Below are 21324 nucleotides of genomic sequence, written 5' to 3' on the forward strand. Positions count from 1 at the left end.
CCGAGTACGGGGACAGAAGTACTTTGTCAACTAAATTAAGTGAGCAGGTATACAAATTTTCGTACGCATCACTTTTCTCTCATATCAAATGCTGTTTGTTTTAGCCAGAAAACCACTCTCTTCGCCATATTTGATCGGCGTATTCCTTAAGGCAAACAAATCCTTTTTCTGCGTGTCGATACAATTTCCCCCTGTCATTGATATCTATTCTGCATTCCGTACGCGGCGCTTCGGCGCTCTTATCGGCATTGCCCAAAAACGTACGCGAAACATATCGATTCACGTTGGTTCAGACGTATCGCGTACGCGTCTCTCGAAATACACCTTCAAATCCCACGCGCGTCTGCGAGCTTTTACGGTATACACACGGGGTTAAGGCCACCGGAGTAGGACGTATCTTATCAATTGAAAGATGACGGTCCCTGAGTTTTTCGCCAAAAAAAAATGGTAGGGAGTAAATTGAAACGCATTTCAATAACGCTGGCTACTCGCAAGCTTTATTGAGCCATGTCGGAACGAAATTTAAAACCTCTTTCCTCTCTTTTTTCAATTTCACGGTACTGCAAGGTACACAATATGTGGATGAAAAAAACGGGGTAAACAAAATGAGTGGAAAAAAGCAACCTTCCGAGAACTAATTAAAGCTAGCGTAAGAAGAACAACGTTTTTCTCAGAATTTACTCGTTTCGAAATTGACATAACGTATTGTTATCATTGTTATTATCATTATTGCTCTTGTTTTACCTTTGTTCTTACCGCTCTCTAATTTTTTCATTTTTCATCTACCTTTCCTTTCGTTTTCGTTTTTTGCAACGAATTCTCGAATTCACGCTTTTTAAATTTGGAACAGACAGGTAAGTTTCACCACTTTCAACAATTTCTCTCAACTACCCATTAATCCGCGCCTGAACGGGCGAACGTTTGGGTAGATTTGAGGTTGAAGGTGGTGGTCGGGGGCTGGGGGGTGGCAAAAGCGCGATCAAACCGTGCCTCGGAAGTCTGGGAGAGAGGAAGACGGCAACAAGTACCCGCTGTACGGAGAACGGTAGTCGTTGCATAGATAATAATGTGTAGAAGAAGGGAGGCCGGGGGCAGGAGCGGATCTCGTCCCCAGGAGTCGCCGCGCGTGGCGGCCGCGTCCTCGGCTCCTCGTCCCCGTCGATCCTGGCCCGCGGCTGGTTTCCCGCGGGATGCAGGGGGAGCGGAGGGGCCGCGACCTTCACCGAGACCCAGTTGCCGGCCCCACGCGTCGACGTTGGTCCCCCAGCATCCCCTGCGGCGCCCAGCCGCTACTCGCCTCCTATCATCCCCTGCCGGCAGGCCGGCCAGGTGAATACGCGCACATGCATCTCCAGAATCGCCACCGCGGCCTCGAATTCTCCCGCAGGTTCACCCGGCTCCCTGGCTTCGTGCACGATGCGTGGGGCTGGGAGCAGCGCGTGACGTCAGCGCTCGGCGCCGGCGCGAATCGCGGACGCGAAGCACACCGCGAGGGAGAGAGAAAAACGACGCCGAGCGGCGTCGGGACGCGTCGGTGCGACTCGCGACACGACAGGTAGCCGACCTGGCTCGACTCACTGAGTTCTCGTCATGGGAGTGGTGAAGACGGCGTCCGAGAGCATCCTCGAGGAAACCGTTATTCCCAGCGAGGAGGCGAACCACTCTCTTCAGGGGCATGCCGGTGAGTCTTCTTATACGCACTGACGGACACTCGATCACGACCAGCACCCTTTCGCAGTGCCCTGTTGCTTTTGTCCGATCCCCGATTCGCAGTCTCGGTACTTGAACTAGACGAACCAGACGACGCGGCGATGACCACGCATTGGGACGTCATCGCGGAATGGGTGTCGTTACGGTCACGCTTGAATAATTACTGGTATACGTTGCGATACGCGAGTAACTGTAATTTAACGAGATTCTGGTCGTCGATACAACACGTCGTCTGGAGATCTCAAAGCTGGCTTGTCTTAATATTTCTTAATTTACGAACATTTTGTCAAATTACCATCGCAATCTTTGTAACAATAACCAGACTTTTTTCGCGTACAGCTGAGAAGTTCGTCTTCTCTAGTCGAAACGTCGAGTTAAATTTTTTATCTGTGCATCAGTGCTTCCTCGTAATTGTTCTCACCGTCTCCTCTTGCCACCCTCGCTCCAAATTTCGTCAAAATCGTGGCCCTCTCTTTTCCTCCCTCACGCGGAGGGGATGCAACACGGTCGACCTTGAGTGCGACTAACAGGTGTTTGCAGATACAGATATAGATCTGTCCGTGCCGTCGACGGACGAGGTATACGGTTCCTCGTATACGCTAAGTACAGGCTTCGACCACTCATCTAAGCACACGACCACGTCCCGTTCTCTTGGTTCGTGTTTCAGCACATGCCAAGTACGTACACACTTATCGCGATCACTCGACAGTAAAGCTTGCGGAAACGGGTCGAGCTTTTCTCTATTTACAATTTCAGATATACCTCCTCGCACTTTTTCACCCCATTTATTTCTTTATACATATAATGCTCGTAACACCTTGAACAGAATTTATTATTTCCCATCAATTTCGCGTGCGTAACGAACGATATTAACTTACGTTCTACGATTAACTTACCGTTAGCTTAACTAGGTTCAATTTTCGACGAATCCGTTTTTCAAGTGCCCGCGTACCTGCAATAGAAAATTTTTCTAAACTCGCGCTCTCGAACGTGCTTCGATAAATTCACCAGAGTGTCTCGCAGTCTATGCGTATATTCTCCGAGTGATCGCTGCCAAGACCCGAGCACTTTAATATTCTCCGTATAATCGGAAACCGAGTTTTCGCGTCATGAAATGTTTGCCGAAGGCTAGCTACGTGTAAGTTTCAGTTAGCGAGTTAATTAAGTGTGCGGAACGGAGGAGATGGGTATTAAATTCCTATACCACGTCGACGAACGCTGAAGGCATGCATGTCAGGGGGCCCAGGGGGGTGCATTGTACGGGTAGCCATACTCACTCCGGGAAACTCGCCGCGTCGCTGTAGAATACGCGCAGCGGATACAGAATGCCGATAATTTTTCATTCCCGCTTCTCGGTCGGGCGATACTTTCCGCAGGCGTGAGTAAAGTGTACAAGAGCCGATCATCGAGATGGCCAGGAACCGATATGCCGTTTGTGCTAATTGATCGCAATTCGCCGCAGTCGTAATTCAGCCAATCCTGTACCTAACTCCTCTACAACGGTTTAGTTCCTTCTATACGAAGCGTTTTTTATATTCCACGAGCACCGTATTCGTATCGGTAATTAAAAATCCTACGGGTTTACTCGGGTTTCGATTTGTTTGCAACAAAAGTGCTTCACGGCTACTTTTTACTATCGATCAGTACTCGGCGCCGTATAAATTCGCGCTTTACGACCCTGTCCAGGGGGTGCAGGGCGCGATGAAACTTTTTTATACAACTTGGAGCTCGCCGACGCTGCGTAACGTCTGTTTTATAGTGAACGCAGTGTCGCTTTTGTGAGCACTTCGTTGAAATTCCCATCTTTTGATAAGCCCGTTCCTCTTATCGCCCTCGTAGAGTTCAATTAAAATTTTGTACAGTCGTTAAACAACGATACAGGATGAAATGATTTGGAAAAAAAAAAACAGGGCAGATAATTGCTGGCATACCGCGCTACACCAGCCGTCAACTAACGCGTGTACGCGGGTAACGATCGGCTCTACCGAAGCGCTAATAACGTCGGCAAAAATCAATCATCATCCGGTCGCGGCTCGTTCAATCCATCACGCGAGCTGCCAACCTGTAGATAACCGATCTACTTCGGTCCCAAAAGTCCGACGCGTCCTTCTCATCTTTGCGACGTGTAGTAACCGGAATCAATCGGTCGCGCGGTGAATCGGCGGATTTTTACTTTGCCTCAATTTTTTTATCTTCCATTGTTTCTCCCTCATCGCAACTCGAGCCTCGACGGATTATGTCGCGGAAAAAGAAAGGAAAATTGTGTAAGGTGAAGTCATCAAGCAAAGTCTGAGGGTTCACTGGTTCGGAAAAGAGAGTTACGTATTTTTAAAATATCGATTCCCCGACGGAAGAGGGGATCGAGAAAGCTTCTCGCCACGACGCGAGCTAGTCTTCTTCTACTGCTCAGCCTCGTCGGCCGAGCTCCGTGCTCCCCTAGGATCCTCGAGGATTTCGGTGTCCGCGGACTTTGCGCGGGTTCGGTAGAAGGCACAGTCGACCGTCGTTTCCTCGTCGTCCTGGTTCGTCGTCGAGGGTCCTTCCGTCCTTCCAAGGTACCGCTCCGCGCCGCTGTCCACCTCGTCCCGAGGCAGCAGGTCCTTTTGGAGGTCCTCGATCGCCGCGAGCAGCACGCTCATAGTCTCGGTGTAATCAGGCTCGAACATTTTTCCCTCGGGATTTTCCCTGAACAAGTATTCGGCCTGCAATTCGTGCAGAATGAGCGTCGATTTTACGGGTTCGTTCGATCGATCGGACGGTGCAGAGCACGTGCTGCTCACCAGGTAGTCGACCGGGTCATCGGGCCGCAGCTCGGCCACCTTTACGAGTCCCTGGGTCAGGGTCGGGAATATGTACTTGACGAGGTAGTGGCGCAGGGGCTCGCCCATGATGCAGAGACGGCTCTCCTCCTCTTCTTTCAACTTCTCGAGGAGATTGGTCTGCGGGATCGTGCCGGCGAAAACCGGAAGTCAAATTAGAGTCGAGCACCCGATGCGTGCACTCAGGGTTTTATTACACGCGACGAGGTAAGGCGCGGTGAAATTAGAACCGCGCATCGATTCTCTTATCTTCGTTGAATCGCGAGTGCTCGGCCTCCCTTCGCCTTTTCGTACGATAAATTCGACCGTAATTAACAGGTGGCCGCATCGGGCGGCAGGAAGCCGAGGGTTCTTCGTCCCTGCAGGGTTCAAGTGCGCCTGCCGCCTCTTTGGGCTCGAGTTTAAACCAGGCAATTATAAACCCCCGGGATAGCAACGTAACTAAATGAAATACTCTTTTTGCTCTCAGCATCTCTCGGGGTGATGGTAAATTTGACCCTAGGTTACGGAACATCCGCTTGTTGCTTGAAATAACGACGTTGATTGAAACGGAGTCCTCTACTGATCCTGAAGCTTTATTTATTCCGCGAGAAGAAAATTTGAACACGATACTAACAATCGCGATTCTGTAGTGGATCGACCGACTCTTGTTCCAAAAATTATCTCGAGAACGGTAAAAGTTATTTACTCATTGTCAGACGAGTGCGGTTCCCAGTGAGACGTATCGTTAACGCCGGGTTGAGTCTTATTGAACGTACCGTGATCACGTAAACTGCCCTAATTGCAAGGTGAGCGAAAAGAAGTCCAACAAGGAGAGCTGACAGGTTAAAGTTTTTTACCCTCGTTAACGAAAGCGCGAAAACCCATTGAGGAGGTGGAGACAGCAGCCGGCTATACTATTCGGCGAAAAGTGGAAAGTGAAAAAGTGACGGTGAACGTGATTGCGCGTGCGAACTTCGGACGAGAACGCGGGTAAAAAGTTGCAAGGTATCGGTGGAGAAGAGACTGGATGAAAGTGGTTGGAGGCTGATCTGCTCGTGCAGCCGGAGAAGTTGGAATGAAGTTTGGACGTTAGCACTTTCAAGTCGGCACTGTGCCGTTCAAGCACACTCTGTATATTGCGCGTTAGATGAGCATTACAGACGCCCTTGAATGCCCCGGTGTGTTTTTAAAGGAGCCTGCAATTTCTCATCCGGACGATATTCCAGCCGACTCCCTCTCATCCCTCATCTCAGACACCTTTTTATTTCTGCTCCCCTCACATCGCCGTTTAATACCCCGATTCGCCTAATTCTCCCTCGCGGCTTTTCAATCGTATTCTTCGAGTACATATTTTTCTGGTTTTCCTCGGGTCCTATTCTCTGCAAATGAAATTTAGAATCGAGCCACGGAGCATCTTCCATATCGCAAGGCCGCGTTGATGAAAGTATATGTAAACGCGAACTCGAGTTATTTAATAATAATTGCTTTGCTTCTGACCGAAAAAAAATATATAATAATGAAAAGTTGAGAAAAAAGTGAGGGGTAAAGGTACAATCTCGTAACACTCTCTTTTTATTCCCAGTATATGCACATGCCGCGTTCTTTACGGCTTTGAAGACAAAAGCGTGTACAAATATAGCAGCGGTGTATATTTTTTTCTTATTATTATTATAACTATTTTTTTCCTGAAACGAATAATGTAATTCACAGTTTGTTCTAAGCCCCAGTCTCCTGTTTTTGTTCGTTTCAAGTTTTCCTTCGTTTTTCCCCCTTTTCGATTAAACGGTAAAAGCTGCTACTACAGGGGTATAAAATTTCTCAACCCCACGAAGAATCCCGACCCTTGATCTTGTTCCCCGAAGTCACGCTCGCTTACATTCCGTGATTTTTCCATTTAGTTTTCAACGAATCTTTTGAAAAAATAAGGCGCGAAATAGCTCCACCATAGAAATACGGGCATACGAGCTTTGGCAGCGACGCACGGCGAGGACAAAGACTTTCATCGAGCAACTTTTCCACCCCAGAGTCGACGGCACGCCTCAGAAACCCCGAAGGTCAGACTGCGAAACGCACTGCCTGTAGTTTAGAGTGTAGACGATCCAGGGGTTGCAGGGGGTTCGTGGCTCGGGGCTTGACGCCCTTCGCTATCCCGACGGTTCACGACCCGCGCTCGACTTGAACGCCGTTTGACCCCGAGCTGCAGAATTTTACATACCCCGATGCCCGTGGTACAGAGACGTGCAGCAGCGCGGTCGCTGAATCTTAGGTCATAAGCCGGGTCGTTTCAAGGTCGTGAAATTCGAGACTGACTTCACCTCAACGACCGTGACGGCAAAGAACCGACTCAACGGGCACGTTATTACCGGGATATTATACAGACACGTGCTTTATGGCGGGGTAATACGAGAGGTTCGGAACTAAGACACTTTCTTGGAATAATAAAAGTTCGAAAGCTCCCGAACGCGATGTCTTTTTTTCGTCTCAGTGACGGATCAACGTTGCATAATGCTCCGTTCTCACAATCAGAATTAGTCACTTCAGATTCGGAAACAGTTTCATCCTCATTCATTCGGTTCCAGTGGTTTGTACGAAACGTAATTGGACCTTTCCTTTGTCGTTGCTTCGATTTGCTTCGATCGATCGACACTCTCCGCTCCAAAATCCCCCTCCTCGTGTGAGTGATTAAAATTTTGCCTTCTTAATCGGTCGATTCTCTGTAACAGGGTATCCCTATACGAACGTATGCAGACAAAAAGGGAACCTCCTACACCGACACTATTGTTTGTGAAACGTAATTAAACCGGAACTTTATCGGCTGACACATGTTTCTTGGCGGCTATGACTTAACTGGCTCTTTCAAGTTGTCCCTAACACACTTCAAGACTGCCGGGAGACTTTGTTAATTAAAATCGATTGAATAACCGTGGAATGGTGGTTCTTGAAAGCCCTCTTGCCATACGAGAATTTCAATCTGCCTATAGTATAACCACGAGTCGATGCTTGCGCGCGTTAAACCCTCGCGCTGTGATCTCGTACCAATGCGGGTCTTTCATTTTACTTTATTATTATAATGTCATTTAGACTCTCTGTCTATCCATTCGGTTCGCGTGAAATTGTCAAGGATGTGCACATTCGGACATTATTTCCCGACACTGCACCTTACCTCGATAACTAAATAAACCAGACGGCGTCTTTACGCTTCTCTTACTAATCCGATTTCACCTCGATAATTCCCTTACCCATTCCATCATCTTCTCCTCCCGCTTAGCCTTCCGGTTCAATTCTTCGGCCACTTGTCTCTCCGTCTCGGCTATTACAGCAGCCTTCGCTTCGGCCGCCATTCGCTTCTGAAGATCGGCTAGTTCCTCGGCCTCTAATCCTAATAACAAGCAGATAAAGACTTAACGACAGTATTAATGCAGTTTTCGTTCAAATTAGCTGAAATCCGTTACCGTAATTCCTCGGCCTTCCAATCTTCTTCAGGCAGAGGTTGAAGCTGGAGAACATATTGGGACACGGATCATCCTCGACCCAAATGAAAAGCGGATGTACCTCCATCTCATCAAAGAACTGGAGTGGAGTGTTGTCGTCAGTATTCCGTTCCCTGTGGCGTGAATGCGAAAAGTTAGTCAGGAACTCGCGAGTGAACATCTTCATCAAGACGAACCTATATTCGCGAAATCGTCGAATCAAATGCTCCTCCGTGTAGTGGGTGCCCTGGATTTCATCTTCGGAAAGAATTAGCAGTCTCTCGGTGAGGAATTCGTCGGTTGCATCTAGAACGACGACTAGCTCTGGCATGATTTCCGCGTTGAAGCCCTTCGGCCCCGATTCTTCTTCCTCCCCATCGCCAACGTCATCCTGGTTCTCCGCATCCTCGACCGTCCCGAAGAGCTCTTTCGCCTGGCGGAGGGTTTTTGGATATCCGTCGAGGACGTATCCCTGATTTTGGCACTCCTTTGAGGCCAGTTTCTTCGCGAATATTCTGTGAATGAGCATTCGACGGTTCAACGTACGGATCCTGTGAGACGGCCTCACCCCAGGAATCTCTGCAATTTTTTCTCCGACCCGTTTACGGCTCGATAAGAATGCGAACGCATGTTCATACCCAGCGTATCCGCGAACCGTGTTTATTGGTTGAAAACGTTTTGCCCGACTACACACGCATGTGATCAAAATAATTAGCTCATCTATCAAACGCGACACCCTTTCTACTCTCCCGCTTAGGTTGGTAATTATAGAACAAAGGATTCACCGTGTTCGCTTTGAATATCATGAAAGCATCACTTAATGACGAGGTAATTCGATACCCGAAACAGTGGGCGCGTCCTTCCGCGCGAGATGAGGGATTTGTTCACCGTATGAAAAAAACAAAGTTTGCCAAAATTATTTCGCAACAAGGTGTAACGGAGCGTCAAGAATGTCCAACTAACTTGTTTAAGATCGCGTCATCCAACCGTCCCCGATTCTCCGATAAATTCCGCCTAATTTCGTCCAGTTCCGCCTGCCAACTCTCGACGACGTCAGTATCTTCCTCATCGATTTCATACTCTGCATAGTCGTCGTCATCGTCGTCGTCGGTCTCGTCGCCGGCTCCTCCTAAATCCTCCTCCCCTGCCGCCGGACTCTTGGCCTTGCTCGCTGCCTCGATGTCGTTAGTCTGTAATGCCAGGGAAAGAAATGGGATCAGCGACTGCACCGGAAGCACCAACGACACTACCGAGAGATCTCAACGACAGCTCACGAGCTTGTTGATCCTATCCCTGATCAACGATTCAACGTGAACGTAATGGACCCTGTAATGTTCTGCCAACATCTTGGCGAGGCGAGTCTTTCCCGAGGCTGGCGGTCCCAGGACGACGATTTTAACGGGGTGCAAATTCCTCGCCGTTTTGTACTCTCTCGCGATATCCGCGATGTTCATGCTGAACGGCAGATCCGTGTACCAGTCCAAATTGGCATCTTCGAGGTAGGCGGGTTCGACGTTTAGGTCCAGGGTTACCATGTCGTAATTTTGCTGAGTCACACCGTTTAGCAAAAATGCCTCCTCTCTGGCGATTTTTCGCACCTTACCGCTCGCCATGGCTCTGCTGATCTTCTGCCCTCGCAAATGACAGACAATATTATTCTCGATGACGATGAACGATTCGTTCTAAACCCAATATTTCGCGTGACTTTTACTGAATTTGAACCCCTTGCCAAGTGCGAAGCTTGCTATAGCCCAGATTTTGAGCAGGGTCAATCCCTTCGCTCAGGATGACCCTCGTAGGCTGTTCGCTCGACTGAGGTACATGTTTCGAAACGGCCAAAGCGTACGTACACAACTAACCGGAGATTTGGGGCTGCTTCGTACCGTAAATCGCGCTTTCTGAAGACGGTACTCTGAGCATCAAAATGGATCGAGGTATGTTCAGAAACTCTGGGTCTATTGTCTAATTCCGATAATGGATAGTAGCGGGCGCATGGAAGGGGGTGAAATAAATTAACACCTCGGGTAACCCCGACCCTGCCAGGTGCCTGTGATTAATGAAGAGAAAAAATATTTCAAGGCTGAAAATTTTATCGCTTTGTGACCCGTCGCGCAGATATAATCGCTCTGCTCGAAACGTCTGCTCGCACCTGTGGATAGCGTGACCCCTGCGTTATTCGCTCATCAGTTAAACGCAATCAAGCTCAATTAGCTTTCATTCGAACCGGCAAAATCTGCGGACCTTTGATACTGACGGCAGATTTATACTACATACGGGCCAGTTCTGGGCGAGGAGTTGTAACGTATCTGCAGCACGACCTCGTAGTTCTGTCATTTACGGAAAACAATGAGATCCATTTCCTCGATAGAGCGAGGCTGTTATTGGAGCTCGGACTGTCCGTTAATTGAAATAGTGATAACACCCCGTCCATCGCTCACCCTGAGGTTATAATTGAACCTTCAACCTGGTTCACCGTCACCTGACCATTCCGAAGCCGTTAATTCTTCAACGCAAGCAATGACCGTCGTACACGCACCTTAACGATTGTCTTCTGTGACATGCGCACGTGCTCAACGGCGACGACGTATCGTAACTTTGGCCAATCTCTAACAAACATCAAGACGATCCTGCAATAAGAATTTAAAGCCGCACATAAAATCGCGGGTATTCAAATCGCGGTTGAAGCTTGTAACTCACGTGGGTAGATTGCGAACGTGCAGAACTGGAATCCTGTTGGTACCATCGCCAAAAATAGGTAGCTCGGTCGCGTTGTGCCAAGCCATTTTGAAAAGGTAGTGAAACGGACCCTCCTCGTCGCCGTAAGTTATGCCGCAGCAGAGAACGATCGTCTTTAGCTTGCCTTTCAGTTCGGGGTACTTTTTCATAATTACAACGTCCTTCTCGCATTGAGTGTGCTTCTTGAAATTCGCGTGCGGTCTTCGCTTTCTGTAATCCGCCTCCGTAAAAGGCAGCTCCGGATCTTCGACGTAAATGGGTTTCGATAGTGCCCAAGTCATCACGGTGGAGATTAAAATGAAGTGGCGAACCTCTTGGCTCCGCTTAAAAGCCTTCGGTTTCTCGGCAGACATTTTCAGAAGCTCGCTCGCGATCGCTGCTCACAATTACATGTAAGGAGGTACGTGGTCGCGACATTATTCTCAAATCCCCTCTCTTCAGGGTATTACTCCGCACGGAAGCAAATTCTACCTTACCTTCGAGAGCCCACTGGGCTTCGGCTACTTGAGAGGGATCTTGAGTGATATCGTACACGATTACTCCGCATCTCATCAACTCCGCCAGAAACGCGTCTTCGTGCCCCTGAGCGCGGTTTATTATCATCAGCACATCATCCGGCGGAGAGTACTGCGAAGATTACAGAACACGGTAAGATCTCGAATTCTTTTTATCGATCTCCCCGTCGCGTTGTAAGAAAGCTGATGTGCAATTTAACACCGCTCCCAGTCTACAATTGTTCACATGCAAATGTTCTTCATGCTGGATTCAATATCGTTCGATATTCATCGACAGAAAATAATATTGACAGTGCGTAAGAAATCATGTCTCTTCGATTAATTCCGTTTTTGCTTCAAATATTTTCGGTATACGTGAATCAGCACCGAACACTGTTGAATTCAACGCGAAAAAATGCGAGTCACTGCTAAATTCTGACAGGGTTAGACGAACATCACCAGTTTTTTTACAGCGAGAAGCAATGTATACGTGACAACCTGACCTTACTGTCCATCACGGTGCCAACCACCTCGTACTTCCTGGCTAATTTGGTAGGAGCGTCGGCTTCCTTTATCTCTTTCGTTTCTTCTTGTTCCTCCTCCTCTTCATCCTCGACATCCTTTCCTCCCTCTCCGGTTTCTTCCTCTTCTTGCTCTATTTTGGCTGAATTCTCGTCCTCGTCGTGCGTATTTGCGATGTAAATTTGCTCAGGGAAATACTAAGTGAAGTGGGAATTCATTATATATGCGTCTTGACAGAAGTGATAACGTAAAAATTATCCACCTTTTGTGGTCAAAGTTTTCAAGGTCGGTTCTGCGTCACTGAGCAACTTCTATTATTAACACCCTCCAGGATTACATAACTTATTCGGGGTACGTTAACGGTACTGAATGCCTTTAGTTGCAGTGAGAGACGTGGATATCAGTCAGTGAATACCTAATGTATAGGACTTATATGCGTAAACATTGTACAAAATTCAATTAATTTCTTGTTGTGTTTTGTTGTGTAATGTTCTTGGCTGTGCTTTGCGCCAGAGATTCGCCCAGTTTTCGAGGGTCAAGGCTAAACGCTAATTTTAACATCAAGCAGCTCAGCTCTGATGAAATTACACTCGCCGCCGCAGCCAGGCACCCTCTTAAAAAGGGACTGAAATCTCAAATTCTTTAAGAGAGAAAATTTCACCGACGGCGAAGCGTCGCGCCGCGGCGCCGCCCCGTTTCATCCCTGAATTATGCTATGCCTCACGCTAACCGAGATCCCGCGGTAATTATTTCGATAACAAGACAACTTCGCGTGACTTACGTCGGCCAACTTCTTCCCGTGGTAGCTGTCTATCTGATTGACAAAAACCCGCCATGGTACAAAGTCCCGGACTTCGTCGACCTCCATCGTTTTTCCAGCACTGTTCTGCTGACCGTTCTCCGGTTCCTGGATCTTCTGCTGCTCTGTCGACATCGCGTTATCTTAATATCCTGCGGCAGTAGACTGGCAGGCGTCGAAGCGAAGTCGGAAGAAGGACAAACGAAAATCGCGAAGTCGACGATCTCACATCCGCCAGCCATGCTGCCGGAGATTTTGTGTCAATATACCTAAATTTGTGCGGTTATAATTTCGGGCTGGAAAATGTCGCGCAAACCCCCGGCAATGGTGCTTTTTCCTTCGAGGGACGACGAGGACGCACCGGGTCCGTCTCGAAGGCCGAAGAAGAAGCGTTATACCACCAAACCGCAATCCATTGTGGAGCGTTTCGACAAGATGGCGAATGCTCACCTCGACGAACATGACGGGGGTTGTTCGTCGACCGACGAAGATGACAAGCTGCTTTCGGGTCCAGTGGAGAATCGTCGACCGGTGAAAAGCGTGTCCAGGAACCTGGCGGGCAGCATAACAGGCTTCGACATCGCCGAGAGCGTCGGGGTTCAGCACGACAACGAACTCGCCGAAGCTGTCGAGAAGCTCATCAAGGCCGAGGAAACCACCAGGTTCACCGAACTCGTCGTCGCCGCCGAAGCCGCCGTCGCTGCCGCCCCTCCGGATCTCGCCGAGGAAGCCGCGCTCGCCGTTGCCCACGAGTACCAAACCCAGAACCTCAGCATGATACAGGAGGAGATTCCCGGAGAAACCATCATCGAGGTTATCGGTTACGTCGGCATTCGACGTCGCAAGGACAACGCTGACAAACGCAGCTGCGTTTGCTGACGAGGCGTAGTACGTCGCACGTGAATTGGCTTGTCATAATCGTCTGTCTCTCCGTCCGTAGATTCATCAATTTTGTATCGTCAAATACAATGTGACGGATTTTTAGATTGATTGATTATGTTTCTCTGTTGAAGATTTATGTTTATCGAGTGTGTTAGTCACTGGTGTATGATGAAGAAAAATGCCGACGGAATTCTGTGCATCGGGAAAAAGTTTTGCTCGCCATTAATTCAGGGATGTAAAACGCGTCGAACTCTCGAAACTCACGTTCCATCTAACTGAACTCACATCTTTTCGATCCCCTTCTCTTCGAGTCTGCAGAAATAGGGGAAAAGAAAGGCGAGGGGAAAAAAATAAAATGAATAAGTTTTTAGATACCATGAATGCAAATGGGTTTAGTCGAGAATCGTGCTCCGGACTGGAGACGTTGCGAGAATTTTAATTGAGCGAACGATTTGCGGCAATATATGCGTCCTTGGCTTTTCACACCTCGAGTTTTAGTCACCCTCGCTTATTATCTTCGTTTTATTATAACGTCGACGGAAATTGAGCGTCTAAAATGCACTCGTCTAAAATTTATCGTTATATCTCATAAAGGAAATTTCTTTATCCTCCTCCAATTGTGTTATCGCGTCATTTTTCATAAAGAAAATCCGGCTCCGGGAAGAACGATCCCCGTAATTCGAAGGTCAGGTCATGTCGCTCTCTCTTTACGTAAATATTAGCCATTGAACGAAGTTGAGTATCGTTCTCAGGAAATTGGATGAAAGGAACAAAAAGTAATAATGATAATAAGGTAATGAGGTATTCGAGCTACCCGCAAACGAACTTGAATTATTCTTATTTACTCAGAGAAGCTTTTTTCGGTTTATTACGTAACCACGCAACCAAATCTTTCATAATCCGAAGATCTTACTTACCAGCATGTTCAGTTATTAACTACCTATCGAGCAATAATTCTCCTCTATTAAACACGCATGGATTTCGTATCGCGGTTTTGCGATGATTGCGCAATTGCAATGTTCGACATTTCTTATGCACAAAGGAAGGCACCTCCCGCGATCCCTCTCCATGACGAGTGAAAACACGAAGAGACTCACTTCCGTAATTGATGTCAATTTGCGATCACTACGGGAGAGCGGTTCGCCTTCCCCTTTGAAGCACGCCGCAAAGCTCTGCACTTCGGTGAATCGATAACCATGCCGAGTTTTCTCTAACAAACGCGCTCATCGTCGGACTGTCTGGACATCCATAAAAATCACCGAAATGTTTCTGAGCAGCTAACTTCATACAGATATTAAAATTAGCCCTTAGCTCTGTTGGACACGGTTAGGTGGATGATTGCAGGAGGTATCAAATCAATTAGCGGCCGTCGGTCATCCTCTCAAAAAAACAACCATAAAAAAAAAAAAAAAAAAAACTTCAATCCACGTATTCCGGAGAAAAATCATCCACTGAATTGCCTCGTGAATGATGATTGCAGAGGAGTGGACTGGCAGCTTCCCTTACCAGTTATTGATAGGTGTTGGGGTTGGACTGATGGCACTGGTTCTCCTCGCTGCGGCAAGTTTTCAGTGTTCAGCTACCTGGCGTTGGCTTATGGGTGTCTCAGGTCAGAACAACGATGAAGACGCCGACGGCGACATCGGGCACCAGAATGCCATCCGGATCAGCCATTCGCTGCCGGATCTTCAGTCCGAGCCAATCACTCACGAATACGTTCAAGAGCAGAAGGAAAACAAAAAGGTTACAGCGTAGAAATACGTGAATTATTAGGCCGTATGTATCATCCGGAAGGCTGCGCAGTGTAATAGGTGAAATTTTTCTGGTTCCAGGTCCTGCGGCAAACGACCCTGCCGATCGTTCCCATGCGCCATCAAACCTTCCAGCGGCAGTTATCCCATCGGCTGGATTTACCCAACATCAAGTTCAGCATTTGTAGTCTCGAAAACCGCAGCGACTCCAGTCTCGGATTGCTCAAGGCAAGTGAAATTTAACTCTAGATGAGGAATACCTTGTTTCCGGTATATCTCCGCGAAAGAGACGAATCAGTAATTCAAGTTTTCGACGAAAATTTCAGCCCGAATTGTACAAAAAGGATCTAACGCGGCAGGCGAGCACCGAAAGTTCGAGTACCGTTGAAATGGAGTACTCTGGTAAACTTCACTTCGCGTTGCGATACGACAAGGAGTTTGAAGGCCTCGTTGTTAAGGTGAGTTTGAAAGGACGCCTCGGGGCGAATAACACGAATAGGAATTCCGAATTGATCATAATAGCCGTGGCTGTACACTTGGGTAGGAGTGCGAAAATAGCTCGGACCAAGCGGCTCGTGCATGTTTAATTACCGTGCTGAACCGGCGTTAACCAGAACCTAATACGCAACACGCAGTAGGAACTTCCCCGTGCCGGAGTCACGAGCTACATTTTGTCATTCCCTTGTACTTCCTGGCATAAAATTCCCCGAGAAATTTAATTAAACCGCGAACGGTGCGACGCACGTACCAGACATTGCAAAAAGCAAGCGGCTTAATGCGTTTTATTGTCAATATGATACGGCCGACAATGGGAAAGGTCGACATTCGCGTTAACGGACCGCGCTGCGGACGGTAAGAGACGCTGGCCAACATTCCTGTCCCAGTTCGCTATCCTTGAGACTTTTAACATACTGATTTATAACTATTATATACCCATTGCATCATTTGCCGAGCTCCTCGTACCGCAATGAAGCAGTGAGATATGCCGTTTCGCCATTTCGGACCGATCGTAGCGGGCCCATGGAAATGGAATAATCATCGGTTATTTTTGCCTAAGAAAAACTAGTTTCGGTTCAAGGTGTTTGAAAAAAATATCAACGAGTCCTGTAACCCCCACTCCCCGTAGAAATTACAGAACCGTGCATCACGCGTGAAAAAATACGTAAATTTATCCGTGAAAATTTAAACCGTTCAAACTTTTACCTGGAAGTTTGATTTCTTTGTATTAACTTAGCGACTCCTGCAACTTTCCTACTCAGGTTCTGGAGGCTCGGGAATTGCCAATTAAGGATGTTACTGGGAGCAGCGACCCTTACGTCAAAGTCTACCTCTTGCCGGATAGAAAGAAGAAATTCCAGACGAAAGTTCATCGTAAAAATTTAAATCCCATCTTCAACGAAACCTTCATTTTCAGGTTGGTAAATAGCTCCATGGGTTCATAGTCCGATGTCTTACAATCGATTCTCATCAAGCTTTGAAACTTTTGCACATTTTCCAGCGTACCTTACGACGATCTTCGCGAGCGTTATCTCCAATTCTCGGTATACGATTTCGACAGATTCTCGAAGCACGATCTAATCGGCCAAGTCGTTCTCAGGGATCTTCTCGACTGCACCGACCTCGAACACGAAATCGAATACACGATGGACATTTTTTGTGCTCTTCAGGTATATGGCTTACATGTATATTTATTCCCTGAAATATTCCTTTACATTTACAGCGAGATCAAAAATTAGTTTTCGGCGCTATGATACCGCGACTACATTTTTCCCTCGATCATTTTTCCCGTATTTTTATACATCGCGAACACAACTTCGTACATTTGATAACTTTCATTATTTGATATTGTTACAAATATTCATTAAACCGAATTGCTTCTCATAAACGATTACATACTTTCAAACTGCCGCAGCTCACAGCTTTCGTCTGTGTTTTATTCATTTTTACTTTCTTCTTACGATTATATTATAATAATGTCACGACGTATCGAATACACAGGTAACAATTTTCGGAACAACTTTCTATAAAGAAATAATGAAATAAAAACGAAAACCATTCCTTCGCCCCTCGGTAATTCCCCGAAGTCCTAACTCTTCGAGTAATAACGGTTCCAATAAAACAAATGCTCCCCTTTGGTTATTCGCGCAGGAAAAGGTCGACCGAGGTGAACTGATGCTGTCTCTTTGCTACCTACCGACGGCTGGACGATTGACTCTGACAGTGATAAAAGGCCGGAACCTGAAAGCAATGGACATCACAGGTTCCTCGGGTAACGTAATATTTTATTACATGTTTACCCAGTAATTATGTACACGTACGATTCGCAAATACTCGATAAATTCCCTAGTCCTTGACCCTTAGCGAATGATGCCGCGCTGTTCCAGATCCTTACGTGAAGGTCTATCTTCTGTGTCAGGGGAAGAGGATAAAGAAGAAAAAAACTACGGTTAAGAAAAAAACTCTCTGCCCGGTGTACAACGAGGCCCTCGTCTTCGATGTGCCGTCAGAAAACATTGAGGAGGTCAGCCTCGTCGTGAAAGTTCTCGATTACGACAGGTACGATATATATACACGGCAATACCTCCTTCCAGCTTCCATTCGCCAAATTTTAAAACAACCTTTGAGTTTTTCATATCGAAGAGATTGAAGTAAATATCTTATTTACATACCATGACACTGAAATCAAGTAAGACGTTCTAAGGTCCTTTATTGGATCGTTATTTCGTGTTTTTCGGGCAATAAAATCATCCCTCGGTTTTACGTTGCAACATTTGGTGCGATTGTCACGGGCCTCGTAATTCATAAATCGATCGGGTCATTATCCAGTTTATTGAGCATTTTTACGACTGCGGTCGGCTTGTCGAACGAACTGAGGAGCATCTGTGGAACAGCCATCATCGACGAGTGAATAATATAATCTGGTCGGTGAAACACTCGATTCGTTCGTATCGTCGATTTCGACGGACGATCTTAGTGCCCGTTGTCTCAATAGGTAGTTGTTCTGTTAATTCGCATTAATTACCCCAACGACTCGACGACGAGCATAATTCCCCGAGGCGCTTGGGGCTTGATCCGAGACTCGCGGCACGAACGACTTCGCCCGGACATTTTATCGCCGATCATTTATATCGCTTTTTCACCCCGCTTCAGAATTGGCCCCAACGAGCTGATGGGCTGTACCGCAATTGGCGCCAGCTTCATAGGCATCGGTCGTGATCACTGGCTCGAGATGCTCGATAATCCCAGGAAACCTGTGGCTCAGTGGTACCCGCTGCACGAGACAGTCGCTGGACACATACCAGCAGTCACCTCGGAACCGCTTCCCGTCAGTCTAAGCTGCCTAAACAGCAGGTAACGACAGCGTCAGGTTTTAGAGGAACCTTTTTGCCAGTGGCGATAAAGGTGTTTTTTTTATTGCTTGTAATAACGAGTCAAAATTCTCTGCGACTTTTAGATGAAGAAAAAATGATTAACGTCAGCGTGGTGGTTGAAAAATTCTCATCGTACCTACTGGGCGTCAGCTGGCTTGAGAGATCATCCCTTTCTGTCCCTACTCGTATTATAATGCACGACGTCCTTTGACTGGCTTATACGCGAATGACGAACGAGTTAAATCTGGCTTTCCAAGTCAGAATGTTGAAAGTTTAACGTCGAAAACTTCTATGCAGGGCACCAATGGAACGCACTGAGCATGTTGTCCGATAACCAGAGTTCAGAGTTGATGATGAAACGTTGTAAACTATGTATTTTTGACCTTAATTTTCCTCTCTTTGTAAAATAACGATGTTGCATTATATATATATATATATATACATGTATATATATATAATGAATTATATATATAATGCATGGTAAAATTCTTATACACACACACACATATATATATATATATATATATATAAGGATTTTACAAAGCGATCAAAACTAAATGAAAACAATTATTATGTACAATGTATAACTGTGTTACTCAGACCTCTAAAATGATTAACGACCGATACCGGTTGAGTATCTATTGGAGGTTCACAATTAATGTTGTTATACACATAGACGTGTAAACGGAGATGGCCGGCTGGAAAGAGGATCAAAGTCGCGGCTATAATAAATACTTCCTATAACAGAAATCTGTCAATGTGATATAATTATACATAAATATATCATACATCCATATATATATATATATGCTATATATATATGTAACATATAGTATTGTAAACTATACATATTATACAGAAAATTTCACTACTACACACCTGATATACTAACGAATGCATGATCCGCACACTCGTGAACATAATATCCGCCGTATAGACGTGGCTGAAGTAAAATTCAGTGTTCAGGTGATGAAACGACAAGCGTTATTGACTGATGTGTAGGAAAACAGAGTTTGTCGAGATCGAGCAAGTGTAATAAGTGGGTAAATATCAATCTGATATACGCACACTACGCGCTATCCGTTCGACATGCAAATCGTCAGTGTAACAGTTCAAGCAAGGATATAAGTATGTATTAATATTTTATCCATCAATTCAGCTTCATTGATGCAATCCGTGCGGCTCGTGTTGCGCTCGGGCATGAAGTCGTTCAAAGACAAACGTCTAATTGTCAGGAAAATAATAATATAGTGAATGTACAATTGGCATGGGAGAAGGTTACAGTATACACCCTTTTACACCGTTCGATAATTATATGATGATGATGATGATGAAAATGCTGGTGATGATGATGACGATGTTGACAGATTGTAGAAAGTACTGCGTGAGTAATTAATTTACGAACGTTGACAATGTATAATGAAGCTGATGAAATGACGATTTAAGGTATGAACTGAAATTCTGAATTACGTAACAATAACTGAAATGCTTATATCATATTTTACGACTTGTATGTACACAGCTGTTGATGAAATTGGTGTAATGATGTTATGTAAGTGCAGGTCTTTAACTAATAAGTGACGTTACATATTAACATTGAACAAGATTCTATTTATTATATTATACACATATATATACAAATCTGTTCAATGATATTCAAAGCAAAGTTCGATACATTCGTGGATTTGTGTTGTACGTTTACATATCTTTGATTGACTATGTCCTATGAATAAATTTAATTCTAACGTACATCATACACACATAATGATAGGCTACTGTGGACGTGATTACGATAATTTAAGCAAATATCAGTCAGTGTGTATAATAAAGAAACTGCAGTTGCATAGTCAGTATTCCTAATACTTCGAAACTAACCCTGTCATGGATCAAGTTCATAAAACACATTTCCGATCAATGATAATAATATCGATTTGTCGCGACGACCGTCACAGGAAACTCGTATATTTTGTTTATCCAATTTTGGTATATTTGACGAATTGATAGAATCATTTGATTCGAACGCTGAAACGACGTGTATTTGTCTGTAAGGACCGGAAACAAGTAGAAGTTTATCGTATTTCCTCTGCTGTTGATGAGACGTGAAGCTGACAAAGGCATCTTTCCGTGATTCTCAGATCACAATGACAAGTACAATGAAAATTTGAGAATCAATATCAGATTTGGAGTGTGAAACTTCGTAACGTTTTTTGCGAATGTGGACAAAGATGGAATAAATTCAATGAGACGCAATGTCAACGTAATTTTGCGAGAGAATTCGATTGGGCGCAGTCCCAATACGCTGCGATCAACGCATCAAAAGTTACAGCCAAAAAACCAGAACCTGAATTTTCGACATTTTTCAGCAGGTGCTTTTTCGCTCGCCATTTCTCTCCTGTTGGTCCTACGCTCTTTTCGCTGCGATTTCTGAGTTCCTGAGGGTCCTATTGGTCGAATAAGGATCGTTTAAATCGAATCTGAGACCAAAAGTTTTTTGCCAAACAAAAAAGTAAGGCTAACCCCTTTCCATTTTTGGCGAAAATTTTCGCGATTTTGAAAAGTGCTGGAATCAATTAATTGTAGCACTGTTCGGACGTAATTTTGCGAGAGAAATCGATTGGGCGCAGTCCCAATACGCTGCGATCAACGCATCAAAAGTTACAGCCAAAAAACCAGAACCTGAATTTTCGACATTTTTCAGCAGGTGCTTTTTCGATCGCCATTTCTCTCCTGTTGGTCCTACGCTCTTTTCGCTGCGATTTCTGAGTTCCTGAGAGTCCAATTGGTCGGA

General features: G+C 45.9%; 1 protein-coding gene across 2 annotated transcripts; it reads left to right on the forward strand.

The window, feature by feature from the left end:
- The first annotated feature begins 1530 nt into the window (after positions 1-1530).
- Positions 1531-20382, forward strand: LOC124307151 (synaptotagmin-10-like). Of its 2 annotated transcripts, none has more exons than XM_046768578.1 (10): positions 1531-1681; positions 14895-15157; positions 15247-15393; positions 15492-15623; positions 16425-16579; positions 16664-16832; positions 17314-17434; positions 17550-17721; positions 18316-18516; positions 18620-20382. In XM_046768578.1, the coding sequence occupies exons 1-10, from the start codon at positions 1591-1593 to the stop codon at positions 18621-18623; spliced, it is 1455 nt and encodes a 484-aa protein (XP_046624534.1). In that variant the 5' UTR covers positions 1531-1590; the 3' UTR covers positions 18624-20382. The 2 variants fall into 2 exon arrangements, with proteins under 2 accessions (XP_046624534.1, XP_046624535.1); XM_046768579.1 differs by lacking the exon at positions 1531-1681 and adding an exon at positions 11228-11365.
- Positions 20383-21324: the final 942 nt, after the last annotated feature.

Source organism: Neodiprion virginianus, chromosome 6 (genome assembly GCF_021901495.1).
Source record: "Neodiprion virginianus isolate iyNeoVirg1 chromosome 6, iyNeoVirg1.1, whole genome shotgun sequence".
Lineage (NCBI taxonomy): Eukaryota > Metazoa > Arthropoda > Insecta > Hymenoptera > Diprionidae > Neodiprion > Neodiprion virginianus.